Source organism: Oncorhynchus tshawytscha, linkage group LG24 (genome assembly GCF_018296145.1).
Source record: "Oncorhynchus tshawytscha isolate Ot180627B linkage group LG24, Otsh_v2.0, whole genome shotgun sequence".
Taxonomy (NCBI): Eukaryota; Metazoa; Chordata; class Actinopteri; order Salmoniformes; family Salmonidae; genus Oncorhynchus; species Oncorhynchus tshawytscha.
In genome coordinates this window covers 28,889,587-28,911,816 of record NC_056452.1, presented here as the reverse complement: position 1 = coordinate 28,911,816, position 22,230 = coordinate 28,889,587, and the positions used below count along the sequence as shown (strand labels likewise).

At 43.8% G+C, this 22,230-nt stretch overlaps 1 protein-coding gene across 5 annotated transcripts in view; it reads left to right on the top strand.

Moving 5' to 3' along the window:
* Positions 1-22,230, top strand: part of capn1a (calpain 1, (mu/I) large subunit a) — a 50,520-nt gene that overhangs the window by 424 nt on the left and 27,866 nt on the right. For 4 of the 5 annotated variants that reach the window (XR_006079845.1, XM_042305632.1, XM_042305635.1 and 1 more), the window contains exons 2-5: positions 8,359-8,376; positions 15,151-15,244; positions 15,497-15,643; positions 17,499-17,568. Coding sequence is in view for 4 of the 5 variants with exons in the window: in XM_042305632.1 (XP_042161566.1) it covers positions 15,152-15,244; positions 15,497-15,643; positions 17,499-17,568 (310 nt within the window). In the remaining variant the exon portion in view is untranslated. The remainder of the gene's footprint in view (positions 1-8,358; positions 8,377-15,150; positions 15,245-15,496; positions 15,644-17,498; positions 17,569-22,230) is intronic. The other variant, XM_042305633.1, reaches the window with a different exon arrangement.

Here is a 22,230-nt window from a genome sequence, read left to right as displayed (position 1 = left end):
GAAGTGAACCATATAATGTTGACAAAATAATGTCTCAAAGTAACTTATTGTCATCGACCCATGCATCTTCAACCCTCCTGCTGTGTTCCGGTCGAATTGGACCGATTTACAAGTATTCTCTCTGAAAAATGGAGTTCCTTTAATCTGATTGTCATATAAGGTTCCATGACTTTGTCCACACAGGGCATCTGAACTCACAAAATACATTTAGATGATTTTCATGATATTTTGGGTGTTTTATTTAACTTTTGTACACCTGTGGTGTTCCCGACCGGTCATTAGAAATTAATGGGTGAGACTACAATTAGTGTATAAAATTGAGTTCAGCCACATGCCCATTCATCAGATGGACACACTTCCTCTCCCAGACCCCCACATGCATGTGTGTTTGAGCGTGTAAACACACACACCTCACTCCCCTTCTTGGCTTCCATGGCAACCCCCACGGGAACCTTAACCCAATAGAATCTTTCCCCCACGGGAACCACACCTGTTGGCATTCTCACAAACAATCGCAACATTGTTTCAGTAATATATAGAACTTTTCTCACAGCTCTGGTACATAAAGCTTTTTTGAGACCTTGCTCACAATTCATTCTGTGGCAGCACAAAGACCAAATGATATAGTGTATGTGAGGCTCTTGATCATATCTTTGATCATGACACTGGTGAGGAGGAGAGAGTCCTTGTTAAACTTTGACACAAAGTAGTCTGTGATAAATAACACAATATGCTTCATCTGGGTATTTGTTATAGTCAAAATAATCCATACATTATTTATTTTTACTCAAAAACTAGTTGTATGAGCTCAGGTCAATGAGGCCTACAGGTCATAAATAGTTGTATGAGCTCAGGTCAATGAGGCCTACAGGCCATAAATAGTTGTATGAGCTCAGGTCAATGAGGCCTACAGGCCATAAATAGTTGTATGAGCTCAGGTCAATGAGGCCTACAGGACATAAATAGTTGTATGAGCTCAGGTCAATGAGGCCTACAGGCCATAAATAGTTGTATGAGCTCAGGTCAATGAGGCCTACAGGACATAAATAGCAAATAGAAGTTCAAAACCTGTAATGTTCACAAGAACTGAAGTTGATAAAGAGATCTAACACAACATTAGGTGATTATATATGTATTATTATGGATTTATAATCAGCTATAATGGGGCGGTCATTTTGAACAGGGAACACAGAATTAATTAACATGAAAAGAACACAACAGGAGTGTTAATCGGGTAAAATGATTTAAATTCAAATTGAAATAAAATTAAAATAAAGATAGTTCCAAACTTTCAGAGATAATATTTTGCTAATCTGAAACAAAACCACACTGAGGAATTTTTAAAAAGTTATAAATATATCATTGTGTATTTTGCAGTAATATTAGACACTTTTACACATAAATCAGCCGGTGTAATGTTTCTCTGAACTCCACAGTAGTTTGTTATGAGTGAGGAGTCCAGTTACACCCACAGTACTGAGTCCAGTTACACCCACAGTACTGAGTCCAGTTACACCCACAGTACTGAGTCCAGTTACACCCACAGTACTGAGTCCAGTTACACCCACAGTAATGAGTCCAGTATGACCCACAGTACTGAGGTCCTGTTACAGGACAGTAATGAGTTGTACTGAGCCTGGTCACCCACAGTACTGAGTCCTGTTACACCCACAGTACTGAGGAGTTCCTGCTAGTTGTACCCACAGCACTGAGTCCTGTTACACCCACAGCACTGAGTCCTGTTACACCCATAGCACTGAGTCCTGTTACACCCACATTACTGAGTCCTGTTACACCCACCTTACTGAGTCCTGTTACACCCACATTACTGAGTCCTGTTACACCCACAGTACTGAGTCCTGTTACACCCACATTACTGAGTCCTGTTACACCCACCTTACTGAGTCCTGTTACACCCACATTACTGAGTCCTGTTACACCCACAGTACTGAGTCCTGTTACACCCACATTACTGAGTCCTGTTACACCCACAGTACCGAGTCCTGTTACACCCACATTACTGAGTCCTGTTACACCCACAGTACTGAGGAGTTCCCTGTTACATACACAGAACTGAGGAGTCCCTTGTTACACCCACAGTACGGAGGAGTCCTGTTACACCCACAGTACTGAGTCCTGTTACACCCACAGTACTGAGGAGCCATGTTACACCCACAGAACTGAGTCCTGTTACACCCACAGTACTGAGGAGTCCTGTTACACCCACAGTACTGAGTCCTGTTACACCCACAAAACTGAGGAGTCCCTGTTACACCCACAGTACGGAGGAGTCCTGTTACACCCACAGTACTGAGTCCTGTTACACCCACAGACCTGAGGAGACCCCTGTTACACCCACAGTACTGAGTCCTGTTACACCCACATTACTGAGTCCTGTTACACCCACAGTACTGAGTCATGTTACACCCACAGTACTGAGTCCTGTTACACCCACAGTACTGAGTCCTGTTACACCCACAGTACTGAGGAGTCCTGTTACACCCACAGTACTGAGTCCTGTTACACCCACAGTACTGAGGAGTCCTGTTACACCCACAGTACTGAGGAGTCCTGTTACACCCACAGCACTGAGGAGTCCTGTTACACCCACAGTACTGAGTCATGTTACACCCACAGTACTGAGTAGTCCTGTTACACCCACAGTACTGAGTCCTGTTACACCCACAGTGCTGAGGAGTCCCCTGTTACACCCACAGTACTGAGGAGTCCTGTTACACCCACAGTACTGAGTCCTGTTACACCCACAGTACTGGGGAGTCCCCTGTTACACCCACAGTACTGAGGAGTCCCCTGTTACACCCACAGCACTGAGTCCTGTTACACCCACAGCACTGAGTCCTGTTACACCCACAGCACTGAGTCCTGTTACACCCACAGCACTGAGTCCTGTTACACCCACAGTACTGAGGAGCCCCCAGTTACACCCACAGTACTGAGGAGTCCTGTTACACCCACAGTACTGAGTAGCCCCCAGTTACACCCACAGTACTGAGGAGTCCCCTGTTACACCCACAGCACGGAGTCATGTTACACCCACAGTACTGAGGAGCCCCCAGTTACACCCACAGCACTGAGTCATGTTACACCCACAGTACTGAGGAGCCCCCAGTTACATCCACAGCACTGAGTCATGTTACACCCACAGTACTGAGGAGTCCTGTTACACCCACAGTACTGAGGAGTCCTGTTACACCCACAGTACTGAGGAGTCCTGTTACACCCACAGTACTGAGGAGTCCTGTTACACCCACAGTACTGAGGAGTCCTGTTACACCCACAGTACTGAGTCCTGTTACACCCACAGTGTACTGAGGAGTCCTGTTACACCCACAGTACTGAGTCATGTTACACCCACAGTGTACTGAGGAGTCCTGTTACACCCACAGTGTACTGAGGAGTCCTGTTACACCCACAGTACTGAGGAGTCCTGTTACACCCACAGTACTGAGTCATGTTACACCCACAGTACTGAGGAGTCCTGTTACACCCACAGTACTGAGTCTTGTTACACCCACAGCACTGAGTCCTTTTACACCCACAGTACTGAGTCTTGTTAGACCCACAGCACTGAGGAGTCCTGTTACACCCACAGTACTGAGGAGCCCCCTGTTACACCCACAGAACCGAGGAGCCCACTGGTTGGATTACAGGCTCATCTCTAGTTGTTTTTGAGCGTTTGTTGAAGTTGAGTCCGGGAACAGGACGAAGGTCCTATGCATGACTTGACTCCAGGACTGCATGAATCAGCTGCTCTCTGAGAATGGAGAGGCTTTGGCTCATAGTGAGTGAAACTAGCAGTCTGACCTTATGTCCATGAGGAGAAGGATATGTGGTTGGTTTCTTTCAGACACAAACAGAAGGCCGTTTTTGCCTTTGACTGAAATAGGTGCCGGTACACATTTTGTTTGCCGTAACTGTTTATATTTGCAGGAACTCTAGAACACTTTTAAGCTAATATTCTAGAAGAGGTGCAGGAACTCCAGAACACTTTTAAGCTAATATTCTAGAAGAGGTGCAGGAACTCCAGAACACTTTTAAGCTAATATTCTAGAAGAGGTGCAGGAACTCCAGAACACTTTTAAGCTAATATTCTAGAAGAGGTGCAGGAACTCTAGAACACTTTTAAGCTAATATTCTAGAAGAGGTGCAGGAACTCCAGAACACTTTTAAGCTAATATTCTAGAAGAGATGCAGGAACTCAAGCGGTAGAACATTTGAGGTGGCAGTACTCAGTTCTAGTGTACTACAGCCCAAGTCAAGCACTAACACAACATTGATTCAGCTTGTAACTGTGTATAACAAGTGATTTTATGATGCTGTCGTGTAGATAAGTTGGATTCCTCCCTCCAGAACTGAACAGAGTACTCTCTATGTGACTCAGCTGCCTCCCAAATGCCACCCCATTCACTTTACAGTGCACTACTTTAGACCAGGGCCCATAGGGAATAGGGTGCCATTTCCGAGGCACTCTTTCAGATTCTCTCCCCACCTTCATGGATTTATGGCATTCAGTCTATTCACTCCGATGACCTGCTGCTTCCCAGGCGAGCCTCTCTCTCTCCCACTCTCTCTTTGTCTGTCTCTCTCACTCACTCTCTCTTTGTCTGTCTCTCTCTCTCTCTCTCTCTCTCTCTCTCTCTGTGTCTCTCTCGCTCTCTGTTTCTCTCTCTGTGTGTGTCTCTCTCTCTAGGTCTGTCTGTCTGTCTGTCTGTCTCTCTCTCTGTGTCTCTCTCACTCTGTTCTCTCTCTCTCTCTCTCTGTCATTGGAATGCCAGTCAAGTGTTTGAGAACTGTTTTGGCATACTAAACACTACTGGGTTGCCATATTGGTTAATGTTTATATTAGATTTTCCATTAAGGGGAATGAGAGAGAGAGTTCAGAAAGTATTCAGACCCCTTAACTTTTTCCACATTTTGTTACATTACAGCCTTATTCTAAAATTGCGTAAATTCCCATTTTTACCTCATTAATCTACACACGCTACCCTATAATAACAAAATGAAAACAGGTTTTTAGAAATAATTAAATAAAAACAGAAATACCTTATTTACATAAATATTCAGACCCTTTACTATGAGACTCCAAATTGAGTTCAGGTGCATCCTGTTTCCATCAATCATCCTTGAGATGTTTCTACAACTTGATTGGAGTCCAACCTGTGGTAAATTCAATTGATTGGACATGATTTGGAAAGGCACACAGCTGTCTATATAAGGTCCCACAGTCAGAGCAAAAACCAAGCCATGAGGTCGAAGAGATTGTCTGTAGAGCTCTGAGACAGAATTGTGTCGAGGGACAGATCTGGGGAAGGGTACCAAAACATTCTGCAGTATTGAAGGTCCCCAAGAACACAGTGGCCTCCATTATTATTAAATGGAAGAAGTTTGGAACCACCAAGACTCATCCTAGAGCTGGTCGCCCGGCCAAACTGAGAAATCGGGGGAGAAGGGCTTTGGTCAGGGAGGTGACCAAGAACCTGATGGTCACTCTGACAGAGCTCCAGAGTTCCTCTGTGGAGATGGAAGAACCTTCCAGAAGGACAACCATCTCTGCAGCGCTCCACCAATCAGGCCTTTATGGTAGAGTGGCCAGATGAAACCACTCCTCAGTAAAAGGCACATGACAGCTCTCTTGGAGTTTGCCAAAAGGCACCTAAAGCCTCTCAGATCATGAAAACAAGATTCTCTGGTCTGATGAAACCAAGATTGAACTTTTTGGCCTGAATGCCAAGCGTCACGTCTGGAAGAAACCTGGTGCCATCCCTACGATGAAGCATGGTGGTGGCATCATCATGCTGTGAGGATGTTTTTCAGCGACAGGGACTGGGAGACTAGTCAGGATCGAGGAAAAGATGAACGGAGCAAAGTACAGAGAGATCCTTGATGAAAACCTGCTCCAGAGGGCCCAGGACCTCAGACTGGGACAAAGGTTCACCTTCCAAGAGGACAACGACCCTAAGCACACAGCCAAGACAGCGCAGGAGTGGCTTCCTGAGAAGTCTCTGAATGTCCTTGAGTGGCCCAGCCAGAGCCCGGACTTGAACTCTATCTAACATTTCTGGAGAGACCTGAAAATAGCTGTGCAACGACACTCCCCAACCAACCTGACAGAGCTTGAGAGGATCTGCATAGAAGAATGGGAGAAACTCCCCAAATACATGTGTGCCAAGTCTTGCCAACAGGTGTGCCAAGACGTTACAACGTCATACCCAAGAAGACTTGAGGCTGGGTGAAATTCACAGTGTGCCATCACAGCAGCAAGATTTGTGACCTGTTGCCACAAGAAAAGGGCAACCAGTGAAGAACAAACACCATTGTAAATACAACCCATATTTATGTTTATTTATTTTCCCTTCTGTACTATAACTATTTGCACAACGTTACAACACGTGACATTTGAAATGTCTTTATTATTTTGGAACTTTTGTGAGTGTATTGTTTACCGTTAATGTTTTGTTTATTATCTATTTCATGTAAACATATGTTTCCCAATAAAGCCGTTGGGGAGAGAGAATCGTCATTGTTTTTCTCCCATACAGAATGAGGACTTCACATTGCCTAACACAGGACAGTAATGTTTTGATATCAAATGAACCTGCCTAACACAGGACAAATATCCCGATTCACTACTAAACTCTGCAAAAAAAGAAACGTCCTCTCACTGTCAACTGCGTTTATTTTCAGCAAACTTAACATCTGTAAATATTTGTATGAACATAACAAGAATCAACAACTGAGAAAAACTGGACAAGTTCCACAGACATGTGACTAACAGAAATTGAATAATGTGTCCCCTGAACAAAGGGGGGGTCAAAATCAAAAGTTACAGTTTAGTATCTGGTGTGGCCACCAGCTGCATTAAGTACCGCAGTTACTTCCCTGTAACGCACAGCGTTGAGATTGCCTGCAATGACAACAAGCTCAGTCCGATGGTGCTGTGACACACCGCCCCAGACCATGACGGACCCTCCATCTCCAAATCTATCCCGCTCCAGAGTACAGGCCTCGGTGTAATGCTCATTCCTTCGACAATAAACGCGAATCCGACCATCACCCCTGGTGAGACAAAACCGCGACTCGTCAGTGAAGAACACTTTTTGACAGTCCTATCTGGTCCAGTGATGGTGGGTTTGTGCCCATATGCGACGTTGTTGCCGGTGATGTCTGGTGAGGACCTGCCTGGTGTTGTTACACGTGGTCTGCCACTGCAAGGATGGTCAGCTGTCCATCCTGTTTCCCTGTAGTGCTGTCTTAGGCGTCTCACAGTACGGACATTGCAATTTATTGCCCTGGCCACATCTGCAGTCCTCATGCCTCCTTGCAGCATGCCTAAGGCACGTTTATGCAGATGAGCAGGGACCCTGGGCATCTTTCTTTTGGTGTTTTTCAGAGTCAGTAGAAAGGCCTCTTTAGTGTCCTAAGTTTTCATAACTGTGACCTTAATTGCCTACCGTCTGTAAGCTGTTAGTGTCTTAACGACCGTTCCACAGGTGCATGTTCATTAATTGTTAATGGTTCATTGAATAAGCATGGGTGTAACGGATCTCGTCCTCCTCTTCTGAGGAGGAGTAGCGAGAAGGATCGGTGGACCAAAACTCAGCGTGGTAAGTGTTCATGATGAAATATTTAATGAATCACACTGAACACTGAAAATAAACCCTTTACAATGAAGATCTGTGAAGTTATTTGGATTTTTACGAATTATCTTTAAAAGACAGGGTAAAAACAATAAAGTGAACAAACGAAAACCGAAACAGTCCTGTCTGGCTTAAAAAGATGAGAGGCCTGTAATTTTCATCATAGGTACACTTCAACTATGACAGACAAAATGAGAAAAAAAATCCAGAAAATAACATTGTAGGATTTTTAATTAATTTATTTGCAAATTATGGTGGAAAATAAGTATTTGGTCAATAACAAAAGTTTATCTCAATACTTTGTTATGTACCCTTTGTTGGCAATGACAGAGGTCAAACGTTTTCTGCAAGTCTTCACAAGGTTTTCACACACTGTTGCTGGTATTTTGGCCCATTCCTCCATGCAGATCTCCTCTAGAGCAGTGATGTTTTGACCTTCTGATCAATGTGATTTTCTTGATTTTTTTTCTCATTTTGTCTGTCATAGTTGAAGTGTACCTATGATGAAAATTACAGGCCTCTCTCATCTTTTTAAGTGGGAGAACTTGCACAATTGGTGGCTGACTAAATACTATTTTGCCCCACTGTATCTCTTATTTTTCAAGGTGATGCCCTAAAGGTTCTGAATGCAACAGACTAAACCCTGTTTCTAAAGTCATATTGGTTACAGACATGAATCCTTTCTCTCATTTCTCCACAGCCTGCTCACAGACTCAAGGTATTCATCTCTTATTTTGTGTGTGTGTGTGGGGGGGTCTGGTTTGTTAAGATAGATGTTGCTGTCTCTGTCTCCCATTTCAACCTAACCGTAACCTCGCCCCCAGGCTATTGCACACAGTAGGATATCACGCATTCACGCATGAGATTTCATCCATTCAAAGTTGGCCTTAGTGGGAGTGACCATAGAATTCTATGTGAATGACCTTCTGATCAAAGTATTTGTCATTAGTTAATTTTAGCAAATCACACGACTATGATGCGTGGGAGGGTTAGAGGGAAGGTGTTGTGGGAGATGATTGGTTAGTAGATTAAGCCAATTATTGCCTATCCACTGGGAGCGTCTCCCGGCTTTCTGTATTGGCTAATGGTCCACCAGACTCATCACGCATTTAGGCGGAAGTGTCTGGGAATGAGATTACCCTAACACCTAGCACCCTATCTCTAACACCTAGCACCCTATCTCTAACACATAGCACCCTATCTCTAACACCTAGTACCCTATCCCTAACACCTAGCACCTTATCTCTAACACCTAGCACCCTACCCCTAACACCTAGCACCCTACCCCTAACACCTAGTACCCTACCCCTAACACCTAGCACCCTGTCTCTAACACCTAGCACCCTGTCTCTAACACCTAGCGCCCTATCCTTAACACCTAGCACACTATCTCTAACACCTAGCACCTTATCTCTAACACCTAGCACCCTACCCCTAACACCCTATCCCTAACACCTAGCACCCTATATCTAACAACTAGCACCCTTCCCCTAACACCTAGCACCCTACCCCTAACACCTAGTACCCTACCCCTAACACCTAGCACCCTATCCCTAACACCTAGTACCTAGTACCTCTAACACCTAGCACCCTATCTCTAACACCTAGCACCCTATCTCTAACACCTAGCACCCTATATCTAACACCTAGTACCCTATCCCTAACACCTAGTACCCTATCCCTAACACCTAGCACCCTATATCTAACACCTAGCACCCTATATCTAACACCTAGCACCCTATATCTAACACCTAGCACCCGGTCTCTAGCACCTTAACACCTAGCACCCTATATCGAACACATAGCACCCTTCTCTAACACCTAGCACCCTATCCCTAACACCTAGCACCCTATCTCTAACACCTAGTACCCTAACCCTAACACCTAGCACCCTACCCCTAACACCTAGCACCCTGTCTCTAACACCTAGTACCCTATCCCTAACACCTAGCACCCTATCCCTAACAGGTATTTACATAACTCTACCATAATCAGGGTATTTACATAACTCTACCATAATTATTTTCATCACTGTTAAATCTATTCCACATAAAACCAATTACCAGAAACTCAATGAACTAAATTACACTAATTGATAATACTATAACATTGAAAAATACACTCTTAACAACTAGAGTGAGAATAAAAGGCCCCTGAGGTTCCTATGAAGGCTTCCAGTATGGACTACTAGCTAATAGATAGATTACTCTGTTTAATAGTTGAGTTATTACACACCAATGAAGGAACAGTCAGTGTTCAGGCATGTGTTCAGGAAGAACTGTTATCAGTGAACAGTGAGGAAATCTTTCTGAAACCTCTCTGACTCACTGCAGATGGGAAGGCCAGTGGAAATCTTTCTGAAACCTCTCTGACTCACTGCTGGTGGAAAGGCCAGAGGAAATCTTTCTGAAACCTCTCTGACTCACTGCAGGTGGGAAAGATCAGAGGAAATCTTTCTGAAACCTCTCAGACTCACTGCAGGTGGGAAGGCCAGAGGAAATCTTTCTGAAACCTCTCTGACTCACTGCAGGTGGGAAGGATCAGAGGAAATCTTTCTGAAACCTCTCTGACTCACTGCAGGTGGGAAGGCCAGAGGAAATCTTTCTGAAACCTCTCTGACTCACTGCAGGTGGGAAGGCCAGAGGAAATCTTTCTGAAACCTCTCTGACTCACTGCAGGTGGGAAAGATCAGAGGAAATCTTTCTGAAACCTCTCTGACTCACTGCAGGTGGGAAAGATCAGAGGAAATCTTTCTGAAACCTCTCTGACTCACTGCAGGTGGGAAGGATCAGAGGAAATCTTTCTGAAACCTCTCTGACTCACTGCAGGTGGGAAGGCCAGAGGAAATCTTTCTGAAACCTCTCGGACTCACTGCAGGTGGGAAGGCCAAAGGAAATCTTTCTGAAACCTCTCTGACTCACTGCTGGTGGGAAGGCCAGAGGAAATCTTTCTGAAACCTCTCTGACTCACTGCAGGTGGGAAGGCCAGAGGAAATCTTTCTGAAACCTCTCTGACTCACTGCAGGTGGGAAAGATCAGAGGAAATCTTTCTGAAACCTCTCTGACTCACTGCTGGTGGGAAGGCCAGAGGAAATCTTTCTGAAACCTCTCTGACTCACTGCAGGTGGGAAAGATCAGAGGAAATCTTTCTGAAACCTCTCGGACTCACTGCAGGTGGGAAGGCCAGAGGAAATCTTTCTGAAACCTCTCAGACTCACTGCAGGTGGGAAGGCCAGAGGAAATCTTTCTGAAACCTCTCTGACTCACTGCAGGTGGGAAGGCCAGAGGAAATCTTTCTGAAACCTCTCTGACTCAATGCAGGTGGGAAGACCAGAGGAAATCTTTCTGAAACCTCTCTGACTCACTGCAGGTGGGAAAGATCAGAGGAAATCTTTCTGAAACCTCTCTGACTCACTGCAGGTGGGAAGGATCAGAGGAAATCTTTCTGAAACCTCTCTGACTCACTGCAGGTGGGAAGGCCAGAGGAAATCTTTCTGAAACCTCTCTGACTCACTGCAGGTGGGAAGGCCAGAGGAAATCTTTCTGAAACCTCTCTGACTCACTGCAGGTGGGAAAGATCAGAGGAAATCTTTCTGAAACCTCTCTGACTCACTGCAGGTGGGAAAGATCAGAGGAAATTTTTCTGAAACCTCTCTGACTCACTGCAGGTGGGAAGGCCAGAGGAAATTTTTCTGAAACCTCTCTGACTCACTGCAGGTGGGAAAGATCAGAGGAAATCTTTCTGAAACCTCTCGGACTCACTGCAGGTGGGAAGACCAGAGGAAATCTTTCTGAAACCTCTCTGACTCACTGCAGGTGGGAAAGATCAGTTGAAGAATCTATAACACGTTTACAGACAGATCAGAAGATCAGAGGTTCATTGGTTGAAAAACAGAACAGAATAGACAGACACAGATCACTAGTAAAACAGCAAACATACAAACACAGGCAGGCTGGAATAGATGGTTGCTCTGCTGCAGTCTTTGTGTCAGTGTGCCACTCTGCTGTTAGCTTAGCTTGCTGCTATTAATACCATCCGCCCTGTGCCCGTCCCAGACATGGGTTCAAACACTATTTCAAAATATTTGAAATACTTTGAGCGTTAGCTTTAGGCTGCCTGGAGGGCCAGGTGGGAGGGGATTCAGTCGTACGACGATTCTATTGGTTCCCTTGCCGACAGACAAGCTTAATCAAGCCCAGCTAATGTATTTTAAATGATATTGAATATAAATTGAACCCAGGTGTGGCCTGTGCATTGCAGCACCCACCTAGCCTCTTGTTTATATCCTGTATCTGATCCAGCATGTCAGGAGACATTGAGAGACAGCAGCTGTCTTGTAAATGATTTGCCTATGCTGCTCCCATCCAGGCCTCTGACTGTATTTACACTGAACTCCAAAAGTATAGGGACAGTGACACATTTTTTAAATACTTTGGCTCTGCTCATCCAGCACTTTGGATTTGAAATAATACAATGACTCGGTGGTTAAAGTACCAGTGTCGCTGGTGATTAAAGTCAGGCGCAGGAGAGCAGAGATGAGTGAAACAACGCACTTTACTCGACAGCACTAAGTAAAACAATTTACAAAGTGCAAAAAGAACGGTTGCCACAAAGCATGGGTGATAAACAGCACCCGGTATAAACCAGCCGGATCATACCGACCTGAACAAATAACAATCACACACAAATACATGGGGGAAACAGAGGGTTAGATACAGTGGGGATAACAAGTATTTGTTACACTGCCGATTTTGCAGGTTTTCCTACTTAGAAAGCGAAGCAAAAATCCAGAAAATCACATTGTATGATTTTTAAGTAATTAATTTGCATTTTATTGTATGACATAAGTATTTGATACATCAGAAAAGCAGAGCTTAATATTTGGTACAGAAACCTTTGTTTGCAATTACAGAGATCATACGTTTCCTGTAGTTCTTGACGAGGTTTGCACACACTGCAGCAGGGATTTTGGCCCACTCCCTCCATACAGACCTTCTCCAGATCCTTCAGGTTTCGGGGATGTCGCTGGGCAATACAGACTTTCAGCTCCCACCAAAGATTTTATTTTGGGTTCAGGTCTGGAGACTGGCTAGGCCACTCCAGGACCTTGAGATGCTTCTTACGGAGCCACTCCATAGTCGCCCAGACGGGCCTGGACATGCGCTGGTTTGAGCAGGGGGACCTTGCGTGCGCTGCAGGATTTTAATCCATGACGGCGTAGTGTGTTACTAATGGTTTTCTTTGAGACTGTGGTCCCAGCTCTCTTCAGGTCATTGACCAGGTCCTGCTGTGTACTTCTGGGCTGATCTCTCACCTTCCTCATGATCATTGATGTCCCATGAGGTGAGATCTTGCATGGAGCCCCAGACCGAGGGTGATTGACCCGTCAACTTGAACTTCTTCCATTTTCTAATAATTGCGCCAACAGTTGTTGCCTTCTCACCAAGCTGCTTGCCTATTGTCCTGTAGCCCATCCCAGCCTTGTGCAGTTCTACCATTTTAACCCTGATGTCCTTACACAGCTCTCTGGTCTTGGCCATTGTGGAGAGGTTGGAGTCTGTTTGATTGAGTGTGTGGACAGGTGTCTTTTATACAGGTAACGAGTTCAAACAGGTGCAGTTAATACAGGTAATGAGTGGAGAACAGGAGGGCTTCTTAAAAAAAAACTAACAGGTCTGTGAGAGCCGGAATTCTTACTGGTTGGTAGGTGATCAAATACTTATGTCATGCAATAAAATGCTAATTAATCACTTAAAAATCATGCAATGTGATTTTCTGGATTTTTGTTTTAGACTCCGTCGATCACAGTTGAAGTGTACCTATGATAAAAATTTCAGACCTCTACATGCTTTGTAAGTAGGAAAACCTGCAAAATCGGCAGTGTATCAAATACTTGTTCTCCCCACTGTACATGACCAGTAATTGGGAAATGAAAACCAGGTGTGTGGGAAAACGAGACAAAACAAATGGAAAATGACAAATGGATCGGCGATGGCTATAAGACTGGTGACGTCGCCCGCAGAACACCACCCGAACAAGGAGAGGCATCGACTTCGGCCGAAGTCGTGACAGACAGCTTTAATTTGAGGGTATTTTCATTCATATCTCGTCAACCGTTTAGAGATAACAGCACTTTTTGTCCTCCATTTAGAGGACCAAAAGTATTGGGACAAATGTACTTATACTGTGTGTGTATTCAAGTAGTCAAAGGTTTAGTATCTGGTCCCATATTCCTAGCACCCAATCACTACATCAAACTTGTGACTCTAAAAAGTTGTTGGATGTTTCAGATCATGTTGTGACCAATAGAAATGAATGGTAAATAATGTACTGTGTCATTTTGGAGTCACTTTTATTAAAAATAAGAATAGGCTATATGATTTTAAACACTTCTACATTAATGTTGATTCTACCATGATTACGGATAATCCTGAATGAATCAAGAATAATGATGAGTGAGAAAGTTACAGACGCACAAATATCGTACCCCAAAATGCTAATCTCTCACCACTACAATAACAGGGGAGGTTAGCCTTTTATAACACAACCCCAAGACATGCTAACCTCTCACCATTACAATTTATTTGATTTTATTTTACCTTTATTTTACTAGGCAAGTCAGTTAAGAACAAATTCTTATTTTCAATGACGGCCTAGGAACAGTGGGTTAACTGCCTGTTCAGGGGCAGAACGGCAGATTTGTACCTTGTCAGCTCTGGGATTTGAACTTGCAACGCTCTAACCACCAGGCTACCCTGCCACCCTACAATAACAGGGGAGGTTAGCATTTTATATCATACCCCCAAGACATTCTAATCTCTCACCATTACAATAACAGGGGAGGTTATCATTTTATATCATACCCCCAAGACATGCTAACCTCTCACCATTACAATAACAGGGGAGGTTAGCCTTTTATATAACACATGCTAACCCCACCAAGACATGCTTTTAACCTCCCACCATTAATCAATTACAATAACAGGGGTTAGGTTAGCCTTTAACATAACACAAGCCCCAAGACATGCTAACCTCTCACCATTACAATAACAGGGGAGGTTAGCATTTTATAATACAACTCCAAGACATGCTAACCTCTCACCATTACAATAACAGGGTATGTTAGCATTTTATATCATTCCCCCAAGACATGCTAACCTCTCACCATTACAATAACAGGGTATGTTAGCATTTTATATCATTCCCCCAAGACATGCTAACCTCTCACCATTACAATAACAGGGGATGTTAGCATTTTGGGGGGGTATGATATTTGTGTGTCTGTAACTTTCTGACTCATCATTATTCACAATTTCTAAACGGTTCACCTGATATGGATAAAAATACCCTCAAATTAAAGCTGACAGTCCTGCACTTTTGTCATTGTATCATTTCCAATCCAAAGTGCTTGAGAACAGAGCCAAAACCCCCCAAAAAATGTGTCACTGTCCCAATACTTGTGGAACTCACTGTATGTCCTGTCCCGTGTCAGAATGTCAGGGGGAATCTCTGCTAGCATAGCCACCAGCAGACTGCGAGCTGAGGGAATGGGCTCCAACGACCACGCCGTATCCTTCCTTGAGCAGGTCAGTTTGTTTGTTTGTTTGATTGTATTATTTTGTGAACCTTGTGCCCCAAATGGAGCCCTATTCCCTATTTAGTGCACTACATTTGTCCAGGGCCCATAGGGATTAGGGTGTCATTTGGGACAGATTATTTTAGGTTATTTATATACCATCGAGGACCACTTTGGAAATACCTGTTTAATCATTCAAGATCTGTTTAATGCACATATTGATGCACAATGTGTGTTATGTTTATTGAATTCATTCAACCAGGACTATGAGGCTTTGAGGCAGGAGTGTCTGGAGACGGGGTGTCTGTTCCAGGACCCCTCCTTCCTAGCCGAGCCTCCCTCTCTGGGCTTCAAGGAACTGGCCCCCTTCTCTGCCAAGACCAGGGACGTGGAATGGATGAGACCCACGGTGAGAGAGAGGAGGAGGGAGAGGGATAGAGAGAGAGAGGGATAGAGAGAGAGGGATAGAGAGAGAGGGATAGAGAGAGAGGGATAGAGAGAGGGGGAGAAAGAGAGAGAGAGGGATAGAGGGATAGAGAGAGAGAGAGAGAGATAAAGGAGGAGGGAGAGGGGTAGAGAGAGAGAGAGAGAAAGAGAGGGATAGAGAGAGAGGGGTAAAGGGAGAGGGATAGAGAGAGAGATAGAGGGAGAGGGATAGAGAGGGAGAGGGATAGAGAGAGAGGGAGAGAGAGAGAGAGGGATAGAGAGAGAGGGATAGAGCAAGAGGGAGAGAGAGGGGGGGGAGAGAGAGCAACACAATTAGACCCAACCAGCAACACAATTAGACCCAACCAAATCATGAGAAAACAAAAAGATAATTACTTGACACATTGGAAAGAATTAACATTAAAAAAACAGAGCAAACTAGAATGCTATTTAGCCCAAAACAGAGAGTACACAGTGGCAGAATACCTGACCACTGTGAGAGACCCAAACTTAAGGAAAGCTTTGACTATGTACAGACTCAGTGAGCATAGCCTTGCTATTGACAAAGGCCGCCGTAGGCAGACCTAGCTCTCAAGAGAAGACAGGCTATGTGCTCACTGCCCACAAAAAGGTGGATACTGACCTGCACTTCCTAAACCTCCTGCCAAAAATGTATGGCCATATTAGAGACAAATATTTCCCTCAGATTACACAGATCCACAAAGAATTAGAAAAGCCACCCAATTTTAAATAACTCCCATATCTACTGGGTGAAATACCACAGTGTGCCAATATCACAGCAGCAGGATGTGTGACCTATTGCCACAAGAAAAGGGCAACCAGTGAAGAACAAACACCATTATAAATACAACCAATATTTATGTTTATTTATTTTCCCTTTTTGAGAGAGAGGGAGAGAGAGAGAGAGAGAGGGGCGACCACATGTGCTAATTATCTATCTAGCGTCCTCTGAACACCTGTGTCTAAGCTACCTGGGCAGGAAGTGAGTGTAGTTGGTCAGCTGTCTGCTACAGGAAGTGAATCATTTTTATTATAAAGATTCTTTCTCGCTGATATGAAAGATAAGGGGGCAAATCAGCATATGCTTCAAACTGTTTTGTCAAGCGTTGATGATTAACGTGTCTAATCGTTTATAAACGTTTCTTATCGGAATTGTAGTTTACACAGAGCCCACCGAAGTTAACCGCTGAAAACCCTACGGAGAAGGAGAGGTTTTCAGAGCAAAATGTACCCGTGTTACATCATGGTTTGGATGCTGTCTACTACATGGCCTCTGTCACGCCCTGCACCTGTTACCATTCAAACACAGGGCAATTCACATTCAAATCTAATTTAGGTTGATCCATGTTGTTGTAAAGACAGCTAGATAGTCTAGCCCACATGCTGCATGCCTGTCACACCCTACTCCTGCACTTGTTGTATGGCTGGCATGTGGGACAGACTGGCAGTATGGGACAAGTAGAGACAGGAAGAGGAAGGAACCTCTCAGTCCAATAAAGACCAATCAGTGCAGCTGTTGACCGGGTTTCCTCTGACCACTTCCTAGATTTGCCACTTGTTGACCTGAGTTACATATTATATTCTAGAATCACTCAAGTGCCAGATATGCTCAGCTGCCTGAACAACTAGAAGCATCAGTTATAGAAATAGACAGTGAATAAATGTTATACCTGTAATGTATTGTAAATGAAGTTGATACTCCCACAGGAAAAAGACAACCCAAGAATGTCTGTTTGCTGAGCAGTCCCTCTCCCTAAGTCTACTGTAAATTACTTTTACTATAGTCTAATGTAATCCTCCCCTTTCCTTCCCTCCAGGAGCTGACAGATGACCCTCAGTTCATCCTGGGAGGAGCTACCAGAACAGACATCTGCCAGGGAGCTCTAGGTGAGTTTTGATTGGCCAGGGACAAGCTCTCGGTGAGTTCTGATTAGCCAGGGAGCTCTACGTGAGTTCTGATTTGACATGGACTTCCTCTGGGTGAGTTCTGATTGGCCAGGGAGCTCTACGTGAGTTCTGATTGGACAGGAACACAATATGATTCTGTGTTTTCACATGCAAAAGGATTTGCTTTTGATAAAAACGCTTTATCTGCCTTCCCGAATTAAAATTCAAACATTTATTTTATGGAAAATATATGTTTTATGTTTCTGAATGATGCACCATGCTGCCTTGTTGACAACATGGCCGAGCGGTACAGATTACTGTTCTATTTGAGCAGGGCGCTCCTCCCTCCCTCATTGCTTTTCCCCCGTTCACGTCACAGTCCATAGCCCGGTCCACCTCAGGTCAGCTTCATCCCTCAATAGATTGACCTTCCACTAAATGTCACCTGTTCCTGTCTGAAGATGGAGACCTTGTGAATGGCTAATAAATACAGGACTGCCGGCACAACAGATGCTATGGGGTGTTTATGTTGCTATGGGGGTGTTTATGTGCTTTATGTTGCTATGGGGCGTTTATGTTGCTATGGGGGTGTTTATGTTGCTATGGGTGTGTTTATGTTGCTATGGGGTGTTTATGTTGCTATGGGGGTGTTTATGTTGCTATGGGGTGTTTATGTTGCTATGGGGTGTTTATGTTGCTATGGGGGTGTTTATGTTGCTATGGGTCTGTTTATGTTGCTATGGGGTGTTTATGTTGCTATGGGGGTGTTTATGTTGCTATGGGGTGTTTATGTTGCTATGGGGTGTTTATGTTGCTATGGGGGTGTTTATGTTGCTATGGGGTGTTTATGTTGCTATGGGGGTGTTTATGTTGCTATGGGGGGTGTTTATGTTGCTATGGGGTGTTTATGTTGCTATGGGGGTGTTTATGTTGCTATGGGGTGTTTTCAGTGGGGCAAAAAAGTTTTTAGTCAGCCACCAATTGTGCAAGTTCTCCCACTTAAAAAGATGAGAGAGGCCTGTAATTTTCATCATAGGTACACTTAAACTATGACAGACAAAATGAGGGAAAAAAATCCAGAAAATCACATTGTAGGATTTTTTATGAATTTATTTGCAAATTATGGTGGAAAATAAGTATTTGGTCAATAACAAAAGTTTATCTCAATACTTTGTTATATACCCTTTGTTGGCAATGACAGAGGTCAAACGTTTTCTGTAAGTCTTCACAAGGTTTTCACACACTGTTGCTGGTATTTTGGCCCATTCCTCCATGCAGATCTCCTCTAGAGCAGTGATGTGATAAAATATAATTATATTTATTGTTATTTATCACCACAGTTTTATTTTATTATCTTTTAAACTACTAACTAGTTTGTCTCATTAACTATCACCCATAATAGCATATTGTTTTAATTTCAAACTTGACATTTTTCCAGTATAGGCTACTTATCATCATGATAAGGGGGCGGCAGGGTAGCCTAGTGGTTAGAGCGTTGGACTAGTAATTATTTACTAAGAAGCTAAAATGATGATAAAAGATACACATAGACAAACACATTATAGGCTATTGATTAGAACTTAGTATAACGGGCCAATACACTATACGCTATTGATTAGAACTTAGTATAACGGGCCAATACACTATACGCTATTGATTAGAACTTAGTATAACGGGCCAACACACTATACGCTATTGATTAGGACTTAGTATAACGGGCCAACACACTATACGCTATTGATTAGAACTTAGTATAACGGGCCAACACATTATAGGCTATTGATTAGAACTTAGTATAACAGGCCAACACACTATACGCTATTGATTAGAACTTAGTATAACTTAGGCCAACACACTATACGCTATTGATTAGAACTTAGTATAACGGGCCAACACACTATATTAGAACTTAGTATAACGCTATTGATTAGAACTTAGTATAACGGGCCAACACACTATACGCTATTGATTAGAACTTAGTATAACAACACACTATACGCTATTGATTAGAACTTAGTATAACAGGGCTATTGATTAGAACTTAGTATAACACACACTATACGCTATTGATTAGAACTTAGTATAACGGGCCAACACACTATACGCTATTGATTAGAACTTAGTATAACGGGCCAACACACTATACGCTATTGATTAGAACTTAGTATAACGGGCCAACACACTATACGCTATTGATTAGAACTTAGTATAACGGGCCAACACACTATACGCTATTGATTAGAACTTAGTATAACGGGCCAACACACTGTACGCTATTGATTAGAACTTAGCATAACGGGCCAACACACTATACGCTATTGATTAGAACTTAGTATAACGGGCCAACACACTATACGCTATTGATTAGAACTTAGTATAACGGGCCAACACATTATAGGCTATTGATTAGAACTTAGGATAACGGGCCAACCCACTATGGCGCGTGTTACCCACAATGGGGATTTCATAGAGAGAGAGGAAAAAGAAAGTACACAAGAGAAATATACACTTGGGTGAATTTGTCAGCTATGCTATTCTAACCCTTGCCTTGCCCCAAACTGCCGCTCTTATGGGTCAGAATATAATGATGTAATTACGTGGGGATGATCTCCGAGGATTCTCTGCGCAGGCCTTCAGCTGTTCGATGACGCACTACTCCAGCGTACCTCTCTGAGAGTCCTCCCGATGTCAGTGTACTTTTTGGCTTAGGAGTCTGTTCGCTCACCCTTTTCCCTGGAAGGGGTCTTCTGAGGACAGACAGCTCTGTAGCTCAGAGCTCACAGCATAGGAATGTAACCCTTTAGATACCACGATTCGATGGGAGATGGAGGCTAGGTGGTTCGACTTGAATTCACCCGCTTAGACACAGCTACTCATCCGTAGCTTGGGTAGAAAAGGATTTCTTTGTCCTCAAACTTGCGTTGCGTTCTGGGTTGTTTGACTTTTTAGACCTTGCTGCAGCTTGGATCACATAGTCTTCTCTGTAAATTCTTTACTCACAGGTTTTATACCCTTGGGTCAGAAGTGGGCGTAGCCGCCTTTAGGGCACTTCTCTGGGCGTACCAAGTTAATGAGGCAAGGGTTAGGTTTTCTCAAATTCCATTTTAGACAACGAACTTAACCTTTCATCTTCCCCAAAACATTATCTTTGATTTGGATATTTTCCATACAACGTACAAACATCAAACATATACTAGGAACACTCTTCACGTTACAATGTTTTCGTAATAACGTCATCTATTAACCTTTAATAACAAAACAAAAATGACATACATTTTCATATTCCATCTATCGTCATGACCACCAAATGACATACATCTTCATATTCCATCTATCGTCATGACTACCATTGCGGCTGACGGAAACCATTGTTCCAAAGTCCCTTTATTTCATGTTTAATGTTCTGAGGCTGGGTCTCCATAGTAACAGGACAAATGAATGTGTCTGTGGCCTGAGATTTACCAGGGGCGTGAGGGGTCATAAACCCCCCCCACATCTTCAGACCCCTAGATCTCTCCTCCTCTGTTGGCGTTGAGAGATAATCTGTAGGGTTGTGGTCTCCTGTAACCTGACCTGGTCAGGACAGTCATGACAACAGTCACTTTACAAATGACCTCGACTAACCTGTACCCTCGCACATTGACTCGGTACCAGTAACCCCTGAATATAGAATCCACATTGACTCGGCACCAGTAACCCCTGTATATAGAATCCACATTGACTCGGCACCAGTAACCCCTGTATATAGAATCCACATTGACTCGGCACCAGTAACCCCTGAATATAGAATCCACATTGACTCGGCACCAGTAACCCCTGTATATAGAATCCACATTGACTCGGCACCAGTAACCCCTGAATATAGAATCCACATTGACTCGGCACCAGTAACCCCTGTATATAGAATCCACATTGACTCGGCACCAGTAACCCCTGAATATAGAATCCACATTGACTCGGCACCAGTAACCCCTGAATATAGAATCCACATTGACTCGGCACCAGTAACCCCTGAATATAGAATCCACATTGACTCGGCACCAGTAACCCCTGAATATAGAATCCACATTGACTCGGCACCAGTAACCCCTGAATATAGAATCCACATTGACTCGGCACCAGTAACCCCTGAATATAGAATCCACATTGACTCGGCACCAGTAACCCCTGAATATAGAATCCACATTGACTCGGCACCAGTAACCCCTGAATATAGAATCCACATTGACTCGGCACCAGTAACCCCTGTATATAGAATCCACATTGACTCGGCACCAGTAACCCCTGTATATAGAATCCACATTGACTCGGTACCAGTAACCCCTGTATATAGTCTCGCTATTGTTAGTTTATTGTGTTACTTTTTGATTGATTCTATTTTTTTTGCTTTACTTTAGACGTCTTAACCCCCTCTCCTCTCAGTGATAGAGTCGCATTCTAACCCTCTCCTCTCAGTAATAGAGTCGCATTCTAACCCTCTCCTCTCAGTGATAGTGCCGTCTTCTCCCCCTCTTCTCTCAGTGATAGTGTCGTCTTCTCCCCCTCCCTCTCAGTAATAGTGTCGTCTTCTCTTCCTCTCAGTGATAGTGCCGTGATAGTGCTTCTCCCCTCCCTCTCAGTAATAGTGTCTTCTCCCAGTGATAGTGCCGTTCTCCCGCACTC